The sequence below is a fragment of the Penicillium paradoxum genome (assembly GCF_028828445.1).
Source record: "Penicillium paradoxum strain IBT 22861 chromosome Unknown utg000002l_segment0_segment0, whole genome shotgun sequence".
NCBI lineage: Eukaryota > Fungi > Ascomycota > Eurotiomycetes > Eurotiales > Aspergillaceae > Penicillium > Penicillium paradoxum.
The window spans coordinates 5,389,414-5,403,993 of record NW_026643180.1 but is presented as its reverse complement, the minus strand read 5'-3'; the positions used below and the strand labels follow the sequence as shown (position 1 = coordinate 5,403,993).

General features: G+C 50.7%; 10 protein-coding genes across 10 annotated transcripts; 6 read left to right on the top strand and 4 right to left on the bottom strand.

Annotated features, from left to right (window-relative positions):
• Nucleotides 1-267: 267 nt before the first annotated feature.
• Nucleotides 268-1,020, bottom strand: N7457_001914 (uncharacterized protein; the record flags this gene model as incomplete). Its single annotated transcript, XM_057172960.1, has 3 exons — nucleotides 268-504; nucleotides 554-898; nucleotides 952-1,020. 3 exons carry the CDS (start codon nucleotides 1,018-1,020, stop codon nucleotides 268-270), a joined length of 651 nt encoding a protein of 216 aa, XP_057036863.1.
• Nucleotides 1,021-1,278: 258 nt separating this feature from the next.
• Nucleotides 1,279-2,072, top strand: N7457_001913 (zinc-finger domain-containing protein; the record flags this gene model as incomplete). The annotated part of the gene is made up of 3 exons (XM_057172959.1): nucleotides 1,279-1,617; nucleotides 1,708-1,875; nucleotides 1,944-2,072. The coding sequence occupies 3 exons, from the start codon at nucleotides 1,279-1,281 to the stop codon at nucleotides 2,070-2,072; spliced, it is 636 nt and encodes a 211-aa protein (XP_057036862.1).
• A 317-nt stretch (nucleotides 2,073-2,389) lies between these two features.
• N7457_001912 (YjbQ family protein) lies at nucleotides 2,390-2,949 on the bottom strand (the record flags this gene model as incomplete). Its single annotated transcript, XM_057172958.1, has 2 exons — nucleotides 2,390-2,548; nucleotides 2,710-2,949. The coding sequence occupies 2 exons, from the start codon at nucleotides 2,947-2,949 to the stop codon at nucleotides 2,390-2,392; spliced, it is 399 nt and encodes a 132-aa protein (XP_057036861.1).
• A 418-nt stretch (nucleotides 2,950-3,367) lies between these two features.
• Nucleotides 3,368-3,703, bottom strand: N7457_001911 (beta-lactamase domain-containing protein; the record flags this gene model as incomplete). Its single annotated transcript, XM_057172957.1, has 1 exon — nucleotides 3,368-3,703. One exon carries the CDS (start codon nucleotides 3,701-3,703, stop codon nucleotides 3,368-3,370), a length of 336 nt encoding a protein of 111 aa, XP_057036860.1.
• A 642-nt stretch (nucleotides 3,704-4,345) lies between these two features.
• N7457_001910 (uncharacterized protein) lies at nucleotides 4,346-4,676 on the top strand (the record flags this gene model as incomplete). Its single annotated transcript, XM_057172956.1, is given in 2 exon segments — nucleotides 4,346-4,373; nucleotides 4,384-4,676. 2 exon segments carry the CDS (start codon nucleotides 4,346-4,348, stop codon nucleotides 4,674-4,676), a joined length of 321 nt encoding a protein of 106 aa, XP_057036859.1.
• Nucleotides 4,677-5,091: 415 nt separating this feature from the next.
• On the top strand, nucleotides 5,092-6,970 carry N7457_001909 (uncharacterized protein; the record flags this gene model as incomplete). Its single annotated transcript, XM_057172955.1, has 2 exons — nucleotides 5,092-5,204; nucleotides 5,257-6,970. 2 exons carry the CDS (start codon nucleotides 5,092-5,094, stop codon nucleotides 6,968-6,970), a joined length of 1,827 nt encoding a protein of 608 aa, XP_057036858.1.
• Nucleotides 6,971-7,500: 530 nt separating this feature from the next.
• On the top strand, nucleotides 7,501-8,628 carry N7457_001908 (DUF3431 domain-containing protein; the record flags this gene model as incomplete). Its single annotated transcript, XM_057172954.1, has 4 exons — nucleotides 7,501-7,880; nucleotides 7,947-8,401; nucleotides 8,468-8,476; nucleotides 8,549-8,628. 4 exons carry the CDS (start codon nucleotides 7,501-7,503, stop codon nucleotides 8,626-8,628), a joined length of 924 nt encoding a protein of 307 aa, XP_057036857.1.
• Nucleotides 8,629-8,837: 209 nt separating this feature from the next.
• N7457_001907 (F-box domain protein) lies at nucleotides 8,838-10,501 on the bottom strand (the record flags this gene model as incomplete). The annotated part of the gene is made up of 2 exons (XM_057172953.1): nucleotides 8,838-10,161; nucleotides 10,221-10,501. The coding sequence occupies 2 exons, from the start codon at nucleotides 10,499-10,501 to the stop codon at nucleotides 8,838-8,840; spliced, it is 1,605 nt and encodes a 534-aa protein (XP_057036856.1).
• Nucleotides 10,502-11,157: 656 nt separating this feature from the next.
• Nucleotides 11,158-11,841, top strand: N7457_001906 (GFA family protein; the record flags this gene model as incomplete). Its single annotated transcript, XM_057172952.1, has 2 exons — nucleotides 11,158-11,657; nucleotides 11,718-11,841. The coding sequence occupies 2 exons, from the start codon at nucleotides 11,158-11,160 to the stop codon at nucleotides 11,839-11,841; spliced, it is 624 nt and encodes a 207-aa protein (XP_057036855.1).
• Nucleotides 11,842-12,311: 470 nt separating this feature from the next.
• N7457_001905 (Major facilitator superfamily domain general substrate transporter) lies at nucleotides 12,312-14,396 on the top strand (the record flags this gene model as incomplete). Its single annotated transcript, XM_057172951.1, has 9 exons — nucleotides 12,312-12,416; nucleotides 12,467-12,547; nucleotides 12,631-12,683; nucleotides 12,740-12,997; nucleotides 13,053-13,711; nucleotides 13,771-13,929; nucleotides 13,982-14,192; nucleotides 14,245-14,302; nucleotides 14,355-14,396. 9 exons carry the CDS (start codon nucleotides 12,312-12,314, stop codon nucleotides 14,394-14,396), a joined length of 1,626 nt encoding a protein of 541 aa, XP_057036854.1.
• Nucleotides 14,397-14,580: the final 184 nt, after the last annotated feature.

Genomic DNA, 14,580 nt, shown 5'->3' with positions numbered 1-14,580 from the left:
GTACATGTAGTGATTATGGGTTATACTTGGATGTACCTATATAATATATTACATCTACTTCTTGAGCATGAATTAGACGCGGGATGTTCCAGAAACAGGCAGCTATCTCATGAGGTTATGATAGTTTTTAAGAATGTGATAACGGGTGGTGATGAAAAGAATTGATTGATGGAACCCCCCAGACGCCATCCATGCTATGCTCAAACGCCAATTCAAAACATTTCAGTTCGTAGCCGAGATATTGTGGAGCTCGGCATCATGGTTTGATCAGTAACTCTTACGCTTCTTCTTCTTCTTTCTGTCAGAGGACGGGGCTCCCATCATGGCCACTCGGCCAGTTCCAGAGATACTGGTAAGTTGAGACAGCTTCGGCGGTGTTATTCTCGCCTTGGCTTCTTCCCTAGCCCTGGCTTGATCGAGCATGTTGTCAACATCCTGTGTACTTGCCGGGTTGACAATGGGGTCTTTATTCTCATTGCCCTCCTTGCTGGGTGCAGATTGTATCTGTGATGGATTAGTACAAGATATTAAACCCGAGAGAAGGAACACTGACCTGGCGCTCTTTGCGCTTGAAGTTGCCATATGACCGACGTCCACCGGAATAATCCTCATCATCTGCATCCAGCGAGTCTGCTGCTAAGACCATAGGTTGTCGAGTGGATTGGGGGGCAGCTGGAACATCCAAAACCCAGTGCGTTTCACCTGCTTCCGCGGCCGCTCGTGCGACAGCCTGCTGTCTCTTTTCTTCCTCGGCCGCAAGCGCAGCTGCGATCGCATCCATATCTGAGGTAGGAGGACTTTCAGCTTCGGTCGAGAGACGGGGACGCTTGGAATTGCGCGAAGTGGCAGCAGGGGAAGGGCTCTGGGTTTCCTTTGAAGCTGCAGCGCGTCGCATGAACTATAGCATAGCGTTAGTGGCACGGTGGTTGATCTAGAAACTGTCGTTCATACCTTCATGGTTAAGAGATTTGACGACATGATCTTCTCAGGCTTTCCAGCCGAGGAGGAGGATCCAGTCATGGTGAAAGGTGAGATCTGAATGCGACTTAGGACTGGAATTGACGAAAAAAAGATGTCAAACAGCTTGACCTCTTTCGCAAAATAAAACGATGCGGCAGAAAATCCGGGTGCAGGGTGGAACTATCTCAACACGGCAGGCGGTGGCCATCCACCAAACCACACCTCGCGGATTATTCAGTGCCGACTTGCACCTAGTCCCTTGTCAACGCTCTTTTTGTCCTTCGTCATAACCAACCACTCCGGGGAAATCTGCCCAGTATGATGTCCTGTGGCCGCAGACTTGCGACCTTTGCGTCGGTTCGCCCGCGCTTCGTTGTCCGCGCATACTCCTCCACCGTGCCCCGTTTGAACGAGAACCCTATCCAAGTCAACGACTCGACCCCGCGGAAGCCCACACCGAATGTCTCCGCTACCAATGCTGTGCCCAACGACTCTGTTGAAAGCTCCGCTGGCACCCTTCAGGAATCCCCCGAGGTTGGCGAGCGTATCCGCAGCATGCAGGCTCCTAACCGCGCTACCACCTGGGCCGCCAGCCAGCAGCCTCGTGAGAAAGCTATGGTTGGACCTCGCTTTGAGCAGACTATCATGGAGGCTCAGGTACGAATTTACTCAAAGAAACAATGCTCGTGCAATTGGCGTTGCCAATGCATAGCAAGCCCGGACTGAGACTGACTTGCTTCCGTTTAGCCGCAACCATATGCCGCTATCGACCTCATTCACAGACAGCCCGTCCGCTGGACAAAGTCCAAGGTCGTCAGCTGTGACGGTGGCGGTGGCCCTCTTGGCCACCCCAAGGTCTTCATCAACACCGACAAGCCCGAGATCGCTACTTGCGGATACTGCGGCGTTCCCTTCGTATGTCCCCTTCATACCCGCCGTCTTCCCGTTGGTGGCCATTGGATATTTTACTGACGTCTTTATAGGCCCACGAACAGCACCGCGCTTACCTCAAGTCTCTGCCCGCCACCAGCTACCCTCTCGAGCCCACCGGTGACTCCGCCGAGGTGAACGAGTCCCAGCGCGTGACAGAAGGTGGCCTGGAGCAGCGATAGACCACTAGCATGAGATTTCCTTTATCGGCGTTGAACACTTTGCGTTTTTCAATTGGTTTTGGGCCCGAGGCCGTGTACAGAATATCGATGAATGGATCCGCTGCCCTTCAATCGTGTGTGACGATGGCATTGTCCTCAAAATTTGTGTACTGTTTCGACTACCTGCATATGGGATGATATCATATAATCAGGGTCATATGTCGACCGTCTCGCCGACCCACCGGGTTTGCCCAGGTGCCTTGTTTTTGTCTTACATCACTCGTAGCCGGGACATTCTAGATAAATCACAATTGCCCGCGCTCAGCCCCGTCATTCAGTCAAGCCTTCTGACCCTGGATCGTCGCGACCACCTTGCGGCTGTGGCGACTCGTTCGGAACTCCAGATACCAGATACCCTGCCACGTTCCTGTTGCCAAGCGACCGTTCGTAATGGGGATGTTGACCGAGGCGCCAATGAGCGCGGATTTAATGTGAGCCTATCGCAATTGAGTCAGTTCCCGAGATTACCATACGACAGGAATGCGCGAAATATAGTCAAAAGCTAGACTATCAAAGAGAGTATAGCATCTAAGACCAAAATACCCCACTATATACACATACCGGCATATCATCCTCGCCCTCGGCAGAATGACGGTACAAATCCCCCTTTCTTGTCCATGGGCGCAATGCGATCAAGCGCGTCGCTCATATCGGCGCGCACATCATCATCCCAGTTCTCGTTTAGCGAAAGCGCGCAGCTCGTGTGCTGTACGAACAAGTTCAGCATGCCCACTTTGTAGTCGCGGATCTCGGGGACCTCTTGGAGCACATGGTCGGTGATGAGGTAGGAGCCACGACTGCGGGCGGGGAGGGTGAAGTTTTTCTGGGACCAGGACATGATGGTGTGAGAGATGCTGGAAAACTGCTCAGGTGCTGAGTGTTGATATCGAGGGGAAAAGAGAAAATCATAGCGTTGTGATTGGGTGTGGGGTTCTGATGTCATTGGTCTACAGGTCCATCTACAAGACCCCGGCTTACAGCTGTTGCAAACAGCCTGGATACTGTGTATCCCAGGCTAGAATAGCCTGTTCTGGAGGGGCTGAGTGCTTTTGAAAGACTCAATCAGAGGCATATCTGTTCCACTAACTACTGTGGTCAAGTCTAAGGAGTGACAATACTGAACGCAGGGTTTGGTACTGTGACCAGCAATGTGATATTGGCCCAAGCCTCCACATCCCCAGACGCTTCCAACTTGTCCAGACCGATGGACTTGCCGAGATATGCAGCTCCAACAAGTTCCACAAGCTCTTTGTGCGTCAGCCAGACCATCGGGGTAGCGGTAGTACTCGGCGCCCCGCCAGTCCCTCCTCATTTGGATCGCTCTGAGTTGCAAAGACAAGCTTATCCAAGATGGTAGCGGCAAATCGGAGATTCTTGTTCTTGCTATACTCCTGCGCCTTTTCGAGAACCGCTTCACTCCCGCCCATGCATTTGACAAACTCAATGGCCTCTTCTGCTGGAGGAAGCGGCCAGAGATAGGCAGGGTTCCCATCGAACCAGCCCATATATTTGTCATAGACTGCCTTGACATTGTGGTTGATTGAACCGTAATAGTCGCGACGGTGGGCGCGCACCTCGAGGTTTGGAGGCATCTTGATCTCCGCAATCTTGACAGGGGTTTTGCCATCATTGAGCTGTCGAAGCGTCTCGTTATGCAGGTAAGCGTAATAATCACGCTACTCGGATAAATATTGGATCACCAGCTTTTCGCCATCTCGATTCCAGGTGGGCCAGTGGTGGATAGAGAAAACCACATCAGTCTTTTTGCCGAACAGAACGATCGACTCATCTAGGTACCGGGACCAAAGCCGTGCATCCCGTACTGGAGCACCTCTCGGTGTTTGTATATACTGTGGAGTGTATGAGTTGCATTCTCGGCCATGCACAAGGCGTTATAACTTGGGAAGAAGAAGTTGACTTCTGCCGGAGCCTCGGTTCCGGGCGTCAGCTGGCAGATAATCTGCAGACCTTCAACCCCTGGCTTGAGGGTGCCATTGTCGACAATAGTCTGTGTTGGTGCCAGGAGGGAACTGGTCCCGGTAGACAAAGCCTGTCCCAGTCCGCACCCAATCTGCCCGGTGGGAGACTTGTTCAGGGCTTCTCCGTAGGTATAGACAGCTCGCCGGGTCATCGCCGGGCCTGCATAGACATTCTCGGTTACAGCATGTTGGAGCAAGCCATCAGGCCCTGTGATTCGAAGAGCGTTGCTTCCATCTTTGGTTGCGATATCACTGATGGCCTGGGCAACCGGAGACCCAGGCTGTGAATTTAGTTGTCTTCGAAGCCAAACGCAGTGGTCTCGGTACAGGCGATGGCCAGATATTGGCCTATATGGCAATGGTGTGGGCTTCACGGAAAAAACGAAATCAGAGTGACAGTGCGGTATATGGTTGTCTAACCGACATCCATGAGTTCCGTTTTTTCCATATTAGCCATATTAGCCATAAGGGACTATGGTCTCAAATGGTTTTCCTGTTTTCTCTTTGTGATGACCGCCGGCAAGGGATGAATACTGTTAACTACCTGGCATCCTTCTTAAAACACCGGCTTAACACATCCCCATGACACTCGTCAGTACCATCTCATCAGTCTTATTCGTCATCCCAAGACGCTGTTCCTATTTCTCCCCTTGGTGCTGGGCTCAACGCTATCATGGAAGACTCTTCTCTTTGAATTCCGTGGTGTAGCTTTACTGTCATGCCTCATGATCAGACAAAGGAGGCGTGACTTGAGACCTGTATTTATAGGCTCATTATCTCTATTTTGAATGCATTGTTGTCCCAAAATAATCGTGTTAAAGACACTTTGTTCTTACTCTACGAGTCGAGTATTTAAGGCCTCTCGAGGTCCGGCAATAATCTCTATTCTTCATCATCATCATCATCATCATCATCATCACATTTCATCTTCATCTTCATCTTTCACATTTTCATTCTACAACTTATAGGCTCTTTTATTTACTTCTCATCAATCAGAAACTATGCCTTTACCACCTCACTATCCCTGCCACGCTCACGCTGGCCTGCCTCGTGCTTGGCTGGGCTGGGGTGAGTTGGGTAACCGCAAGGCAGAGCTGGAACACCAAACGGACAAGTAAGTGACCAAGAACAATCCCGTCAGAGAGCATATACTAACAGTTTGCTAGATATTTCCAGAAAAATGACCCTGATTTCATGTTGGTTCCTGCGAACCAAAAACGTGGCTGGGAGGTCCATCTCAATGTCATCCGCCAGTCGACTCGTTGGATCGACTGGAGAATCCAGGTCACAGGAAATAAGAAGCAGCTCATTCTTCCTGACATGATACCGTCTCAGCAGATTTCGAGTCTTCTTCATTTCTTCTATACGGGTGACTATTCGGTTGAAAAAGCCGACTTGGAGGACTACCCTGTCCCTCCATCCTCCAATGGCTGCATGACTTGTACGCAGATCTGCCGGCTGTTGCGTGTTCACTTGGCTATGTTCCAAACTGCCCTCCTTCTTAGAATCACTGACCTCCAAGCTATAGCTTTCCGCAAATTCCGTGATCTCATGGATACTGGCTCCTCGTTCGTTTTGCAATCTGCTGTCCGCGCAGTGTATACTAAGAGTCCCATTCCCGATGGCACGAATAGCTTCCAAATTACAGGCTCCAAGTCCATTCACGACTATCGGCCTGAACTGGTCCTTCCTGCAATTCTTCGGTACTGTGGCTACTACCGCCTCAACCCCAATCTAAACAGACAGAGCGGCCGGACCAGGAACTCTGCGCGGGCATTAGGCGAGGTGGAATTCCGAGAGCTGCGCGAAAAGTCCGCTCACTTCAATAGGCATATGACACAGGGATTGTGGTTGGATACTCTCGATATCGCAGTGCCAACCATTCAACTATCCCGCAGGTCGGAACCCATCAGGTCTCTTCATCCGTATATGCAGATTCCACCCCCATCCCAGAGTATGAACGTGCGGAGGTCGAACTATCAGTATGTGAGTTACTTACAGCCACTACCCTTTGAAGAATTTACCAAGCAGTTACCGTTTGAGAACCCAGCCGCGGGGCCTGCAGGATCGTTTTACTCGAGCTCTGCCAACTTGCAGAGACCTACTCAGGTCCTACCGGCGATGTGCCCGACTAATCAGAGAGCCCAGGCTCCCATATATCAAAATCAAGGGATGCCTCAGATGTTCCCGGCAGGACCTGCACCATTTAGTACCGAGGGACACGCTCTGTTCAATACGCTGAACTCAGATACCAACCTAGAGCTAGATGCAGCTGCCATGGCCCCGGCGAGTACTAATAGAGTAGATTGGACACAGACTGTCAACTGGAATGGGATGGGCTCGTCAGAACTTACTATTGACAACCTATTGGATAATACTGCTTTCCTCCAGCCTGACGGGACTTCCATGGCCCCAGCCAACCCTAACGAAGTAGGCTGGACCCAGGCTGTGGAGTGGGACCCATCGATTTCGTCGCCACTACATTTTGACAACTTTTTCAATGATGAGGCTCTGGATTCGAACACATCTGAGCCAATGGACGGGATCAATTGGACTGCAAATGATCTCAACAATTTGAACTACACCGATTTCCTGAATGATAACTCTACCGACGGATTATTTATTGATCCATCTACGATGAAGAGTATAGATGTGGATCAGTCTCAACAGAACTCCGTTTATATGGGGGCTCCAACTCCAATGGATCTCAATGGTCTGGAGAACAATCAACTTGGCTCTGAGGAACAACCCATGGACTTGGACAATGATGCACCGATTGAAATATCGACCCCAGGACCCCAGGATGAGCCGGGGGTGGGATTCCGGTATAATTTGAGGTCTCGGAAGACAGATGAGACCTGCGTTGATTTGACTCAATAGGTATCATCATTGCTCTCTTGCAATGTTCCCTCGTTTTCCCACTTTTCCTTTGTTTACATGTACCTTATTTCCTTCGCTTTTGTATCTATATATCGATGTGTGGACGCCCCACCGTTTAATATGATTGTGAGTATATACAAATGAATCAGCATGAGTAAGATCCCAATCAGGGATTCTTCTGTAGGGACTCCCCGGTAAGTATGTAGTTCTACGACCTCGGGATGTCTGTTTTCGGCCAAGCCCTAAGGCGCCTATAATAGTGCAGCCTACCGGTGGGTCACCAGAGACACAGAATCGACTGTTATTCGTGCCTTTTGCTCCTTGGTATTCAGCTACTCCTCTTCCCCTCGTCTACATACGTATACTAGACCACGATGTTGACTTGGCTCACGCAACCATGGAAATGCGCCGAGTCCACTACGTCAGAGAACGGGGTACCTGCCCTGTTCGCTTTCTCCTGGAGACTGCAATGTGTATAAATTCCGAACCTGTTTACACGACCTTCCCCTTCAGTACAAATACAGAATGCAATGAGGTGGCTATATTCTCCACTCCGGCATTGCGTCTCACTCGATGTCGGCCTCTCACGGTCGCGGCTTTTCTTTTGTCTCGGCCTGGCAGCGACCTTACTGCTCCTATCATATCAACTGATTCTTAACCAAGTCCCAAATGTGCCCGGCTGGACGAAAATCCAAGGCCTGGTCGTGCTGGGCGATCATTTCATTCTGGACCCTGTACAACCCGCCAACAAGGAATTGGTATTCGCCGCTATGCAGGACAGCAATATGTCCTGGGTGAAAGAACACCTGCCAGACTGGGAAGCTAACATATATCGTGTTGATGCGAAAGACGAAGATGGTGGCTTGACAGTCCCTGTGAATAAGGGTAATGAGGCTATGGTATATCTCACGTATGTTTTCGATGCGGTTGCTCGAAACCAGGACTGTTCACATACTGATTGACATCTCTTCAATAGCTATATTATTGATCGATATTGGTCCCTCCCGGAAGTTTTAGTCTTCTTGCATGAAGGCCGCTACCAATGGCATGTTGATAACCCACTATACGACTCTGTGATTTCAATCTCCCATCTCAACCTTGACTTCGTCCACGAGGCTGGCTATGTGAATCTGCGCTGCGCCTGGATCATCGGCTGTCCCCGAGAACTCGAGCCGGCTCGCTATCTCCGCGAGAGACCTGATGACCACGACCATCCGACGGCAGTTGAGTATCCCGATCGATTTATGGAGCTGTTTCCTCGTGCGGAGGTCCCCGAGGCTGTCGGGACGCCGTGTTGTAGTCAGTTCGCGTTGTCGAAGACGAAGATCCATGAACGGAGTCTTGAAGATTATGTTCGTTTGCGGCGCTGGTTGTTGGAAACGGAATTGGAGGCTGGCATCAGTGGGCGCATTTTGGAGTATTCGTGGCACAGTGAGTCTCTCGTTGGCGCTTTGGCGCTGATCGTTCTGGTGATCGTTCGCTAACTGCCTTTTATAGTGATCTTCGGTAAACCTGCTCAATACTGCCTTGATCAGCGTGAATGTTATTGTCGGACATATGGTTATTGTAATATGACAGACAGCGACATCGAAAAGCAATGGGTATGGCGTGGTTTACAGTTGCCGGAAGGATGGCCGGAACAGCGCGAGACTGCGTGATGGCTTGTATACAACCCCATTCTCCTTGAATGAACTGAATATTCCTAGATATCTATGTACCCTCGATCATGATTTCATAACGCACGTTCCTCATCCAAAAGACGCCTTTTGTCTCTTTTTTCCCTTTGAACTCGAGTCAAACCCAGCCTCGAAATACTACTCATGCCATACAGGGGATTCCAGTGATGTATATACACTTGGAAAAAGCATCACCGCCACAGATCCTGCTTACTCAATCGTTTATGTCCTTGACTACTTCTCGGTCGCTCTTCATCAGTTGGGACAGCAAGGAACCCACCGAACCCGTTGCCGACGAGAACGCTCTTGCGCGAATCGCCGCCCCAGGACCGATTCAGTTGGGCCTCGTGGAAGCTTACGGGACGCGTGCTGGTGTCGCGACGTGCATGTCCTGGCATGGGGTCGTAGGGGGTAAAATTCCACTCGAACTCATCCATCCCCTTGCTATACACGTTCAGAGGTTGTGAGAGGCCCCCCCTTGGCTGGGGTCCATTTTCACCGCCACCATAGAGTCGCGGTGGGGGCATCAGCAACAGCGTGTCGGGAAATTGGGAATCCCGGACGTATAAGTCTCGCAGGGCTGGTAATGTTCTGGCCATCAAAGATGAGATAAGATAAGTATAGTATGAGGATGCCACCGGTGGCATTCCGTGATTATCAGTCTTAGATGTGAGTTCATAGTGCAAGAGACGCAGCGACTTGGATGCCAAAGGGGGAATCTGCTCCATGGGGAATGAGCGAGAGACCTCCTGGATGACAGAAAGACTCTCGAGTCGCGGAGCCCCTGGGAGAATGCGATAGAGTTGTGACGGGGCTATGCCGGTAGAAGATAATATCAAAAATTGCAAGTTCGCTCTGTTCGCTGGCAAAGACAGTAATGTGGCAAGCCCGCTTGCCGTGACATTGGGGGTATCGCGAAGTGTAAGAGACTGGACGGCAGGGAATGGTGGGAGAGGCACGTTCACAGCAAATGCCGAGTCGTCGAGCCAACTGAGGGCTTCGAGCTTGAGGTCCCGAAGATGGGGGAATGCACCCAACCCGCTGCGCAGAGTACTCGGCTCCATTTGTACCCCCGATAGCTCGAGCACCTCCAAGTTCATCCATAGCTGGGATCCTGGTAGACGCGCAAAGCCACTCTCAGCACCTCGGCGATATGTCATCCGACGCAATTCGGGGCAGCGGGCCATCAGTTCTTGTTTCAAAGGTAGAGATGACTGCTCGTCACTGTAAAGACCCACCGGCAGATCAACATAGCGGAGATTAGGAAGGACGGAGATAGTGCGGGCGATGGTGGCCTTGTTCGCTTCGCGGGTCATGTATGGCAGTCGAAGCGACAAAACCAAGTTCCCTAGCCCTTGAGATTCCCGCACCGATCGCATGAATAGCTCTAAACGGACCTGAGGAGCATCGATTGGGTCGCCATTGCGGTCAAAGAACGAGCGGCGCTTTCGTTTGACGGATAATTCAATTTCAAGCTCACAGTAATGAACGGGATCGATTCGAACGTTCGTGTAACTGGATATGGCCCGGCATTAGACTTGCCAGAATGAAAGAGACCGTGGGGAATGTCCTACAGCAATGTCCGCGCAGTCAAAAACCACCGCTTGTTGACGAGGGCGCAGTGTGCTAGATCGCGCATGTCGCATGACATGCAGCCATCGCTGGCAGATTCCTCGGAAGTGTCATATGTGTTATCAAGGGCATGAGGGCAAACAAAGAAAAAGATGCGCGCCAGCACTGGACGGGAGAGCTGCTTGGTGTAATCCGAGCCGCGTACGCTGTAAACGGGGGGCGACGGGTCGGTGGCACTCCCACTGCGTCGCGAGCTTCGGCGCAACTTGGTTAAAAAGCCCATTCTGGTTGGAAAGGAGGAATGGGGAATGTGAAGTGCCCCAGAAGCATTTAAGAGGGAAGATGGACAAAGCGGCGATGCAGGGCCCACCCCCTCAGGTCTCAGCTTTCAGCCCCTAACATGAAACACCCAATCAAACTCCTCTTTGTTTCATGCTTTCGAGGCTTAAGGCCCTGATGGAGGTATAGATTATCGCTATGTTGCAAGTTGATGAAGGGATTCTTGAGGAAAATACAAAGCAAAAATGAAAACAAGCCGACCTCCGACAGAGAAACACGGCCCATGACATCACCGAGCCAACAGCTTCAGCGTTGTGGCTTTTGCATGCTTTTGCATCTCATCTGCACCGAAGTGATTGAGAATCCCACGGCTATAGACCACCAATTGAACCTCTTTGATCACTTGGGGTCCAATGGAATGAGTATTCACGGGGCCATCTCTGGCTTATATACGCCCAGGACAGCATCAACGTCCGACTTCCCCTTGGACCGTCGCAGCCCTGTCCAGATGCGATCATCGAACTGACATCATCGTGGTACCAGCTTGTTTAGAAGAATCGCGCCTGGATGGAGCGAAAGATCAAGCTTATCAATCAGTGTCTCCTGCTTTCTCGCAGGTACAAACCGCTTCGTATACCACTTCCAACCAACCCACACACCATGGCTCAATCCGGCTTCCCTAATGCTGACAGTCCTTTGCCCTGCCCGGCAGTCACCAACATAATCCCCGAAAGTTCCCCCGAACAGGTCTGGAGGCATAACCCGCCATACGAGAGACAAAGCGAGGGATTCGGACCAATCCAGTGGCGTGGGAAGTGTCTTTGTGGGAGGATCACTTACGTCTTGAACAGAGCCAAACCGCTGAATGCCAAGTACTGTCATTGTCGTGGGTGCCAGGTTGCTCATGGCGCTTCGTTTCAGTGGGCAGCCATCTTCCACAAGCATGAGATGGCTTTTACCAGCGGGGCCAGCGGCTTGGTCTTCTATTCTTCGACCCATCACTCCCAGGAGCATGACTTGCCCACCAAGGTGTATTGTGCCAATTGTCGGACACCTATTATGGACGAAGGACGGAAGATGTGTTTGATCTTTCCTCAATTGATTGAGCTCGAGGGATCGAGTGACGAGCAACGACAGCAGAGGGAGATTTTCAAACCGACGTATGTGCATCGGCTAGTGGATTCTTCATGAGTATGAGTATGAACTAACCTACTTGCTAGATGCCATATGTTCTACGAGTCCCGCATGATGGATATTCCTGATGGTCTCCCCAAATGGAGGGGAATGGAAAACTCCAGTGACCTCCTGGACGACCATGGGAAACTGATCGAGGTTGAGAAATGATACAGCGGTGATTAGTAAAATCGGCTTGTATAGGCCCAAATTGGACATGAATCCTGACGAGCAATAGCCATATATGTGTGCCATTCCCATCCCAACAGCACATCCCTCCACTACTTTCGGGGTGGAATCGAGGGAAGCCAAGCCCTTGGCCCGGGGCTGTCGGAGACTTCTCTCGGGGGGCCTCCCCGGGGACTTTCCCGCGTCGGCCGGTCGATCAGCCGAACAAAGTCTCCGCCAGGGGCCACCAGTCCAATCAATCGAGCCGATGGCAGGACTGTTACAGAACTGTGGCATTCCATAGTCCATTGATCGATAATTGCTGTATAATGTGTCCATCGTCGCGGCGAGAAATTGGCCCGACTTGACAAATCGAATGGCGCCGAAGGTCTTTTTAAGATGCATGATTCGGAGTATAGTAATTCTGTATAGGGAATTTGAGCTCTTTTGTTGTTTATCTTGGGTTCATCGTGATGGCTTCGTATCCTACCTCAAGTCCTGAGCTTCTGTCCGATTCCGAAAAGCTATCAAGCGACATATCGGAGGCAGAGGAAACGCGGCATATCACCGGTGCCAGGGTGGGTTTACTTGTCATGGGAACTAGATCAAATGGCTAATTCTACATCAGTGGTTCGTGTTTCTGCTCAGCACATTGACAGCTATCTTCATCTACTCTCTCGACAACACAATTGTGGCCAACATCGCTCCGGTATGCACTGCAAACCTTCTCGCGATATACACATGACCCAAATGAAGAAGCATATACTCACGTACCTCGTCGGTTCTTGACAGAAAATCGTCAATGATTTCAATGCAGTCGAAGATTTGCCTTGGCTATCGGTTGGGTACGTAAGAAGCTAGTGCCTCGCTAGTGACATCGCTGACAAGCCCTGCTCGGTAGATTCATGATTGGAGGAATGGCAATGATTCTGCCATTTGGCAAGCTATATTCGCTGTTCGATGCTAAGTGGGTATTCATCGTATCCACCATTGTGTTCATGGCAGCCTCTGCACTCTGTGGTGGAGCGCCAACAATGGACGCTGAGATCATCGGGCGAGTCTTTGCTGGTGCCGGTGGTAATGGAATGTACTTCGGGCTGCTCGCCCTCATTTCTATGAACACTACGAGCCAGGAACGGCCAAAGTGGCTCAGTCTGAGGTAAGCATATGCTTCCTAGGAATTGGCTTGCAGTACACTAATACTCCTATGCTAGCGGCTTGGTCTGGGGTCTTGGAACGGTGCTAGGTCCAGTTGTCGGCGGCGCATTCGAGCTGTATACCTGGCGCTGGGCCTTCTATATCAACCTGCTATTCGGTGCCATCCTACTCCCGACCTATCTTTTCGTCATTCCATCCAACGACCCGTTGCCCGGGATATCGCGATGGCAGAAACTAGCCACCTTTGACTGGGTAGGCACTGTACTGAGCATTGGGGCATTTACGACCTTGGTAATGGCTATAAACTTTGGCGGAACACTGTATGCATGGAGCAGTGGACAGATCATTGCACTCTTTGTTGTTTCCATTGCTCTATGGATAATCTTCGGTCTTCAACAGGGTTTCAATATTGCGACCTCGGTTGACAAACGAATTCTACCAATTCATTTGTTTGCAGAGAAGGAGCCAGTCTTGCTCTTCATATCCTGTGCTGCAGTGGGTGCTGTGTCTTACGTTACGGTCTATTACGTCCCTATTTACTTCCAGTTCACCCAAGGAGACGATGCTATTCAATCTGCCGTCCGCCTACTGCCCTTCATTTTCCTACTGATCACTACCATCCCAACTAGCGGTGCCATGATGTCTCATTTCGGTTACTACAAGCCCTGGTACCTAGGGGGCAGTATATTTGCACTGATCCCGGCTGTTTTGATGTGTAAGTCACACTCTGAATACAGTCCCCTAGATGCTGCGTGTTAACAATCGGGTTCACAGCAGCCATCATTCATGTCGACACCCCATCAGGCGTGATATATGGGCTTGAGGTTGTTCTGGGTCTTGGAGCTGGTGCCTACACTCAGGCCTCCTTCGGAGTCATCCAGGCTGTGGTTACCCCATCTGAGGCGCCCAATGGATTGACTCTCATGCTACTAGGTTCGCATTTCCGCTTCCACACCAAAGTCTCTAGCTAATGTATACTCTTTAGCCCAATTGGCCGGTATGACCTTTGGTCTGTCAATTAGCGGCGCTATCTTCGTTAATCTCGCGTCGAACAATCTTCTCGCCTTGCTTCCCGAATACCCGCAAGATCAAGTCCGACAAATCGTGTCCGGGACTAGTGGCAAGCTGCTTGCGTCGCTGTCCTCGTCGTTGCGGGACCAGGCGCTTGATATTATCGTTTCTGCGTGGCAGAAAATGTAAGTCCCAGTTCCTTGCTAGTGGAAGAGATACTGATCTGCCGGGATAAAGTTTCATTTGTGTGTATGTGGCAGCTGCTGCCAGTTTAATATGCGCAGTCTTCATGGTAGTAAGTGGCATTATTTCTGGCCGAGGGAGATCATGGTACTAATTAGATGCAGTATCAACGGTGCAATGTCTCGGCCGCTGCAGGCGGCGCTTGAGATTTGGATCAATTCAACCTGGGAGTTGGGCTCCATTGGCTAATGGTGGACTTCTCCCTCGTAATATCTGAATTGGATGTTGACTATAGGGTTGTTTCAGAGGGCATTGCTTACTGCATGGAAGACAGAATAAAGCTTCATCATCTACAAGACCAATTTTCAACTCGCTAATGCAGTATGGAGA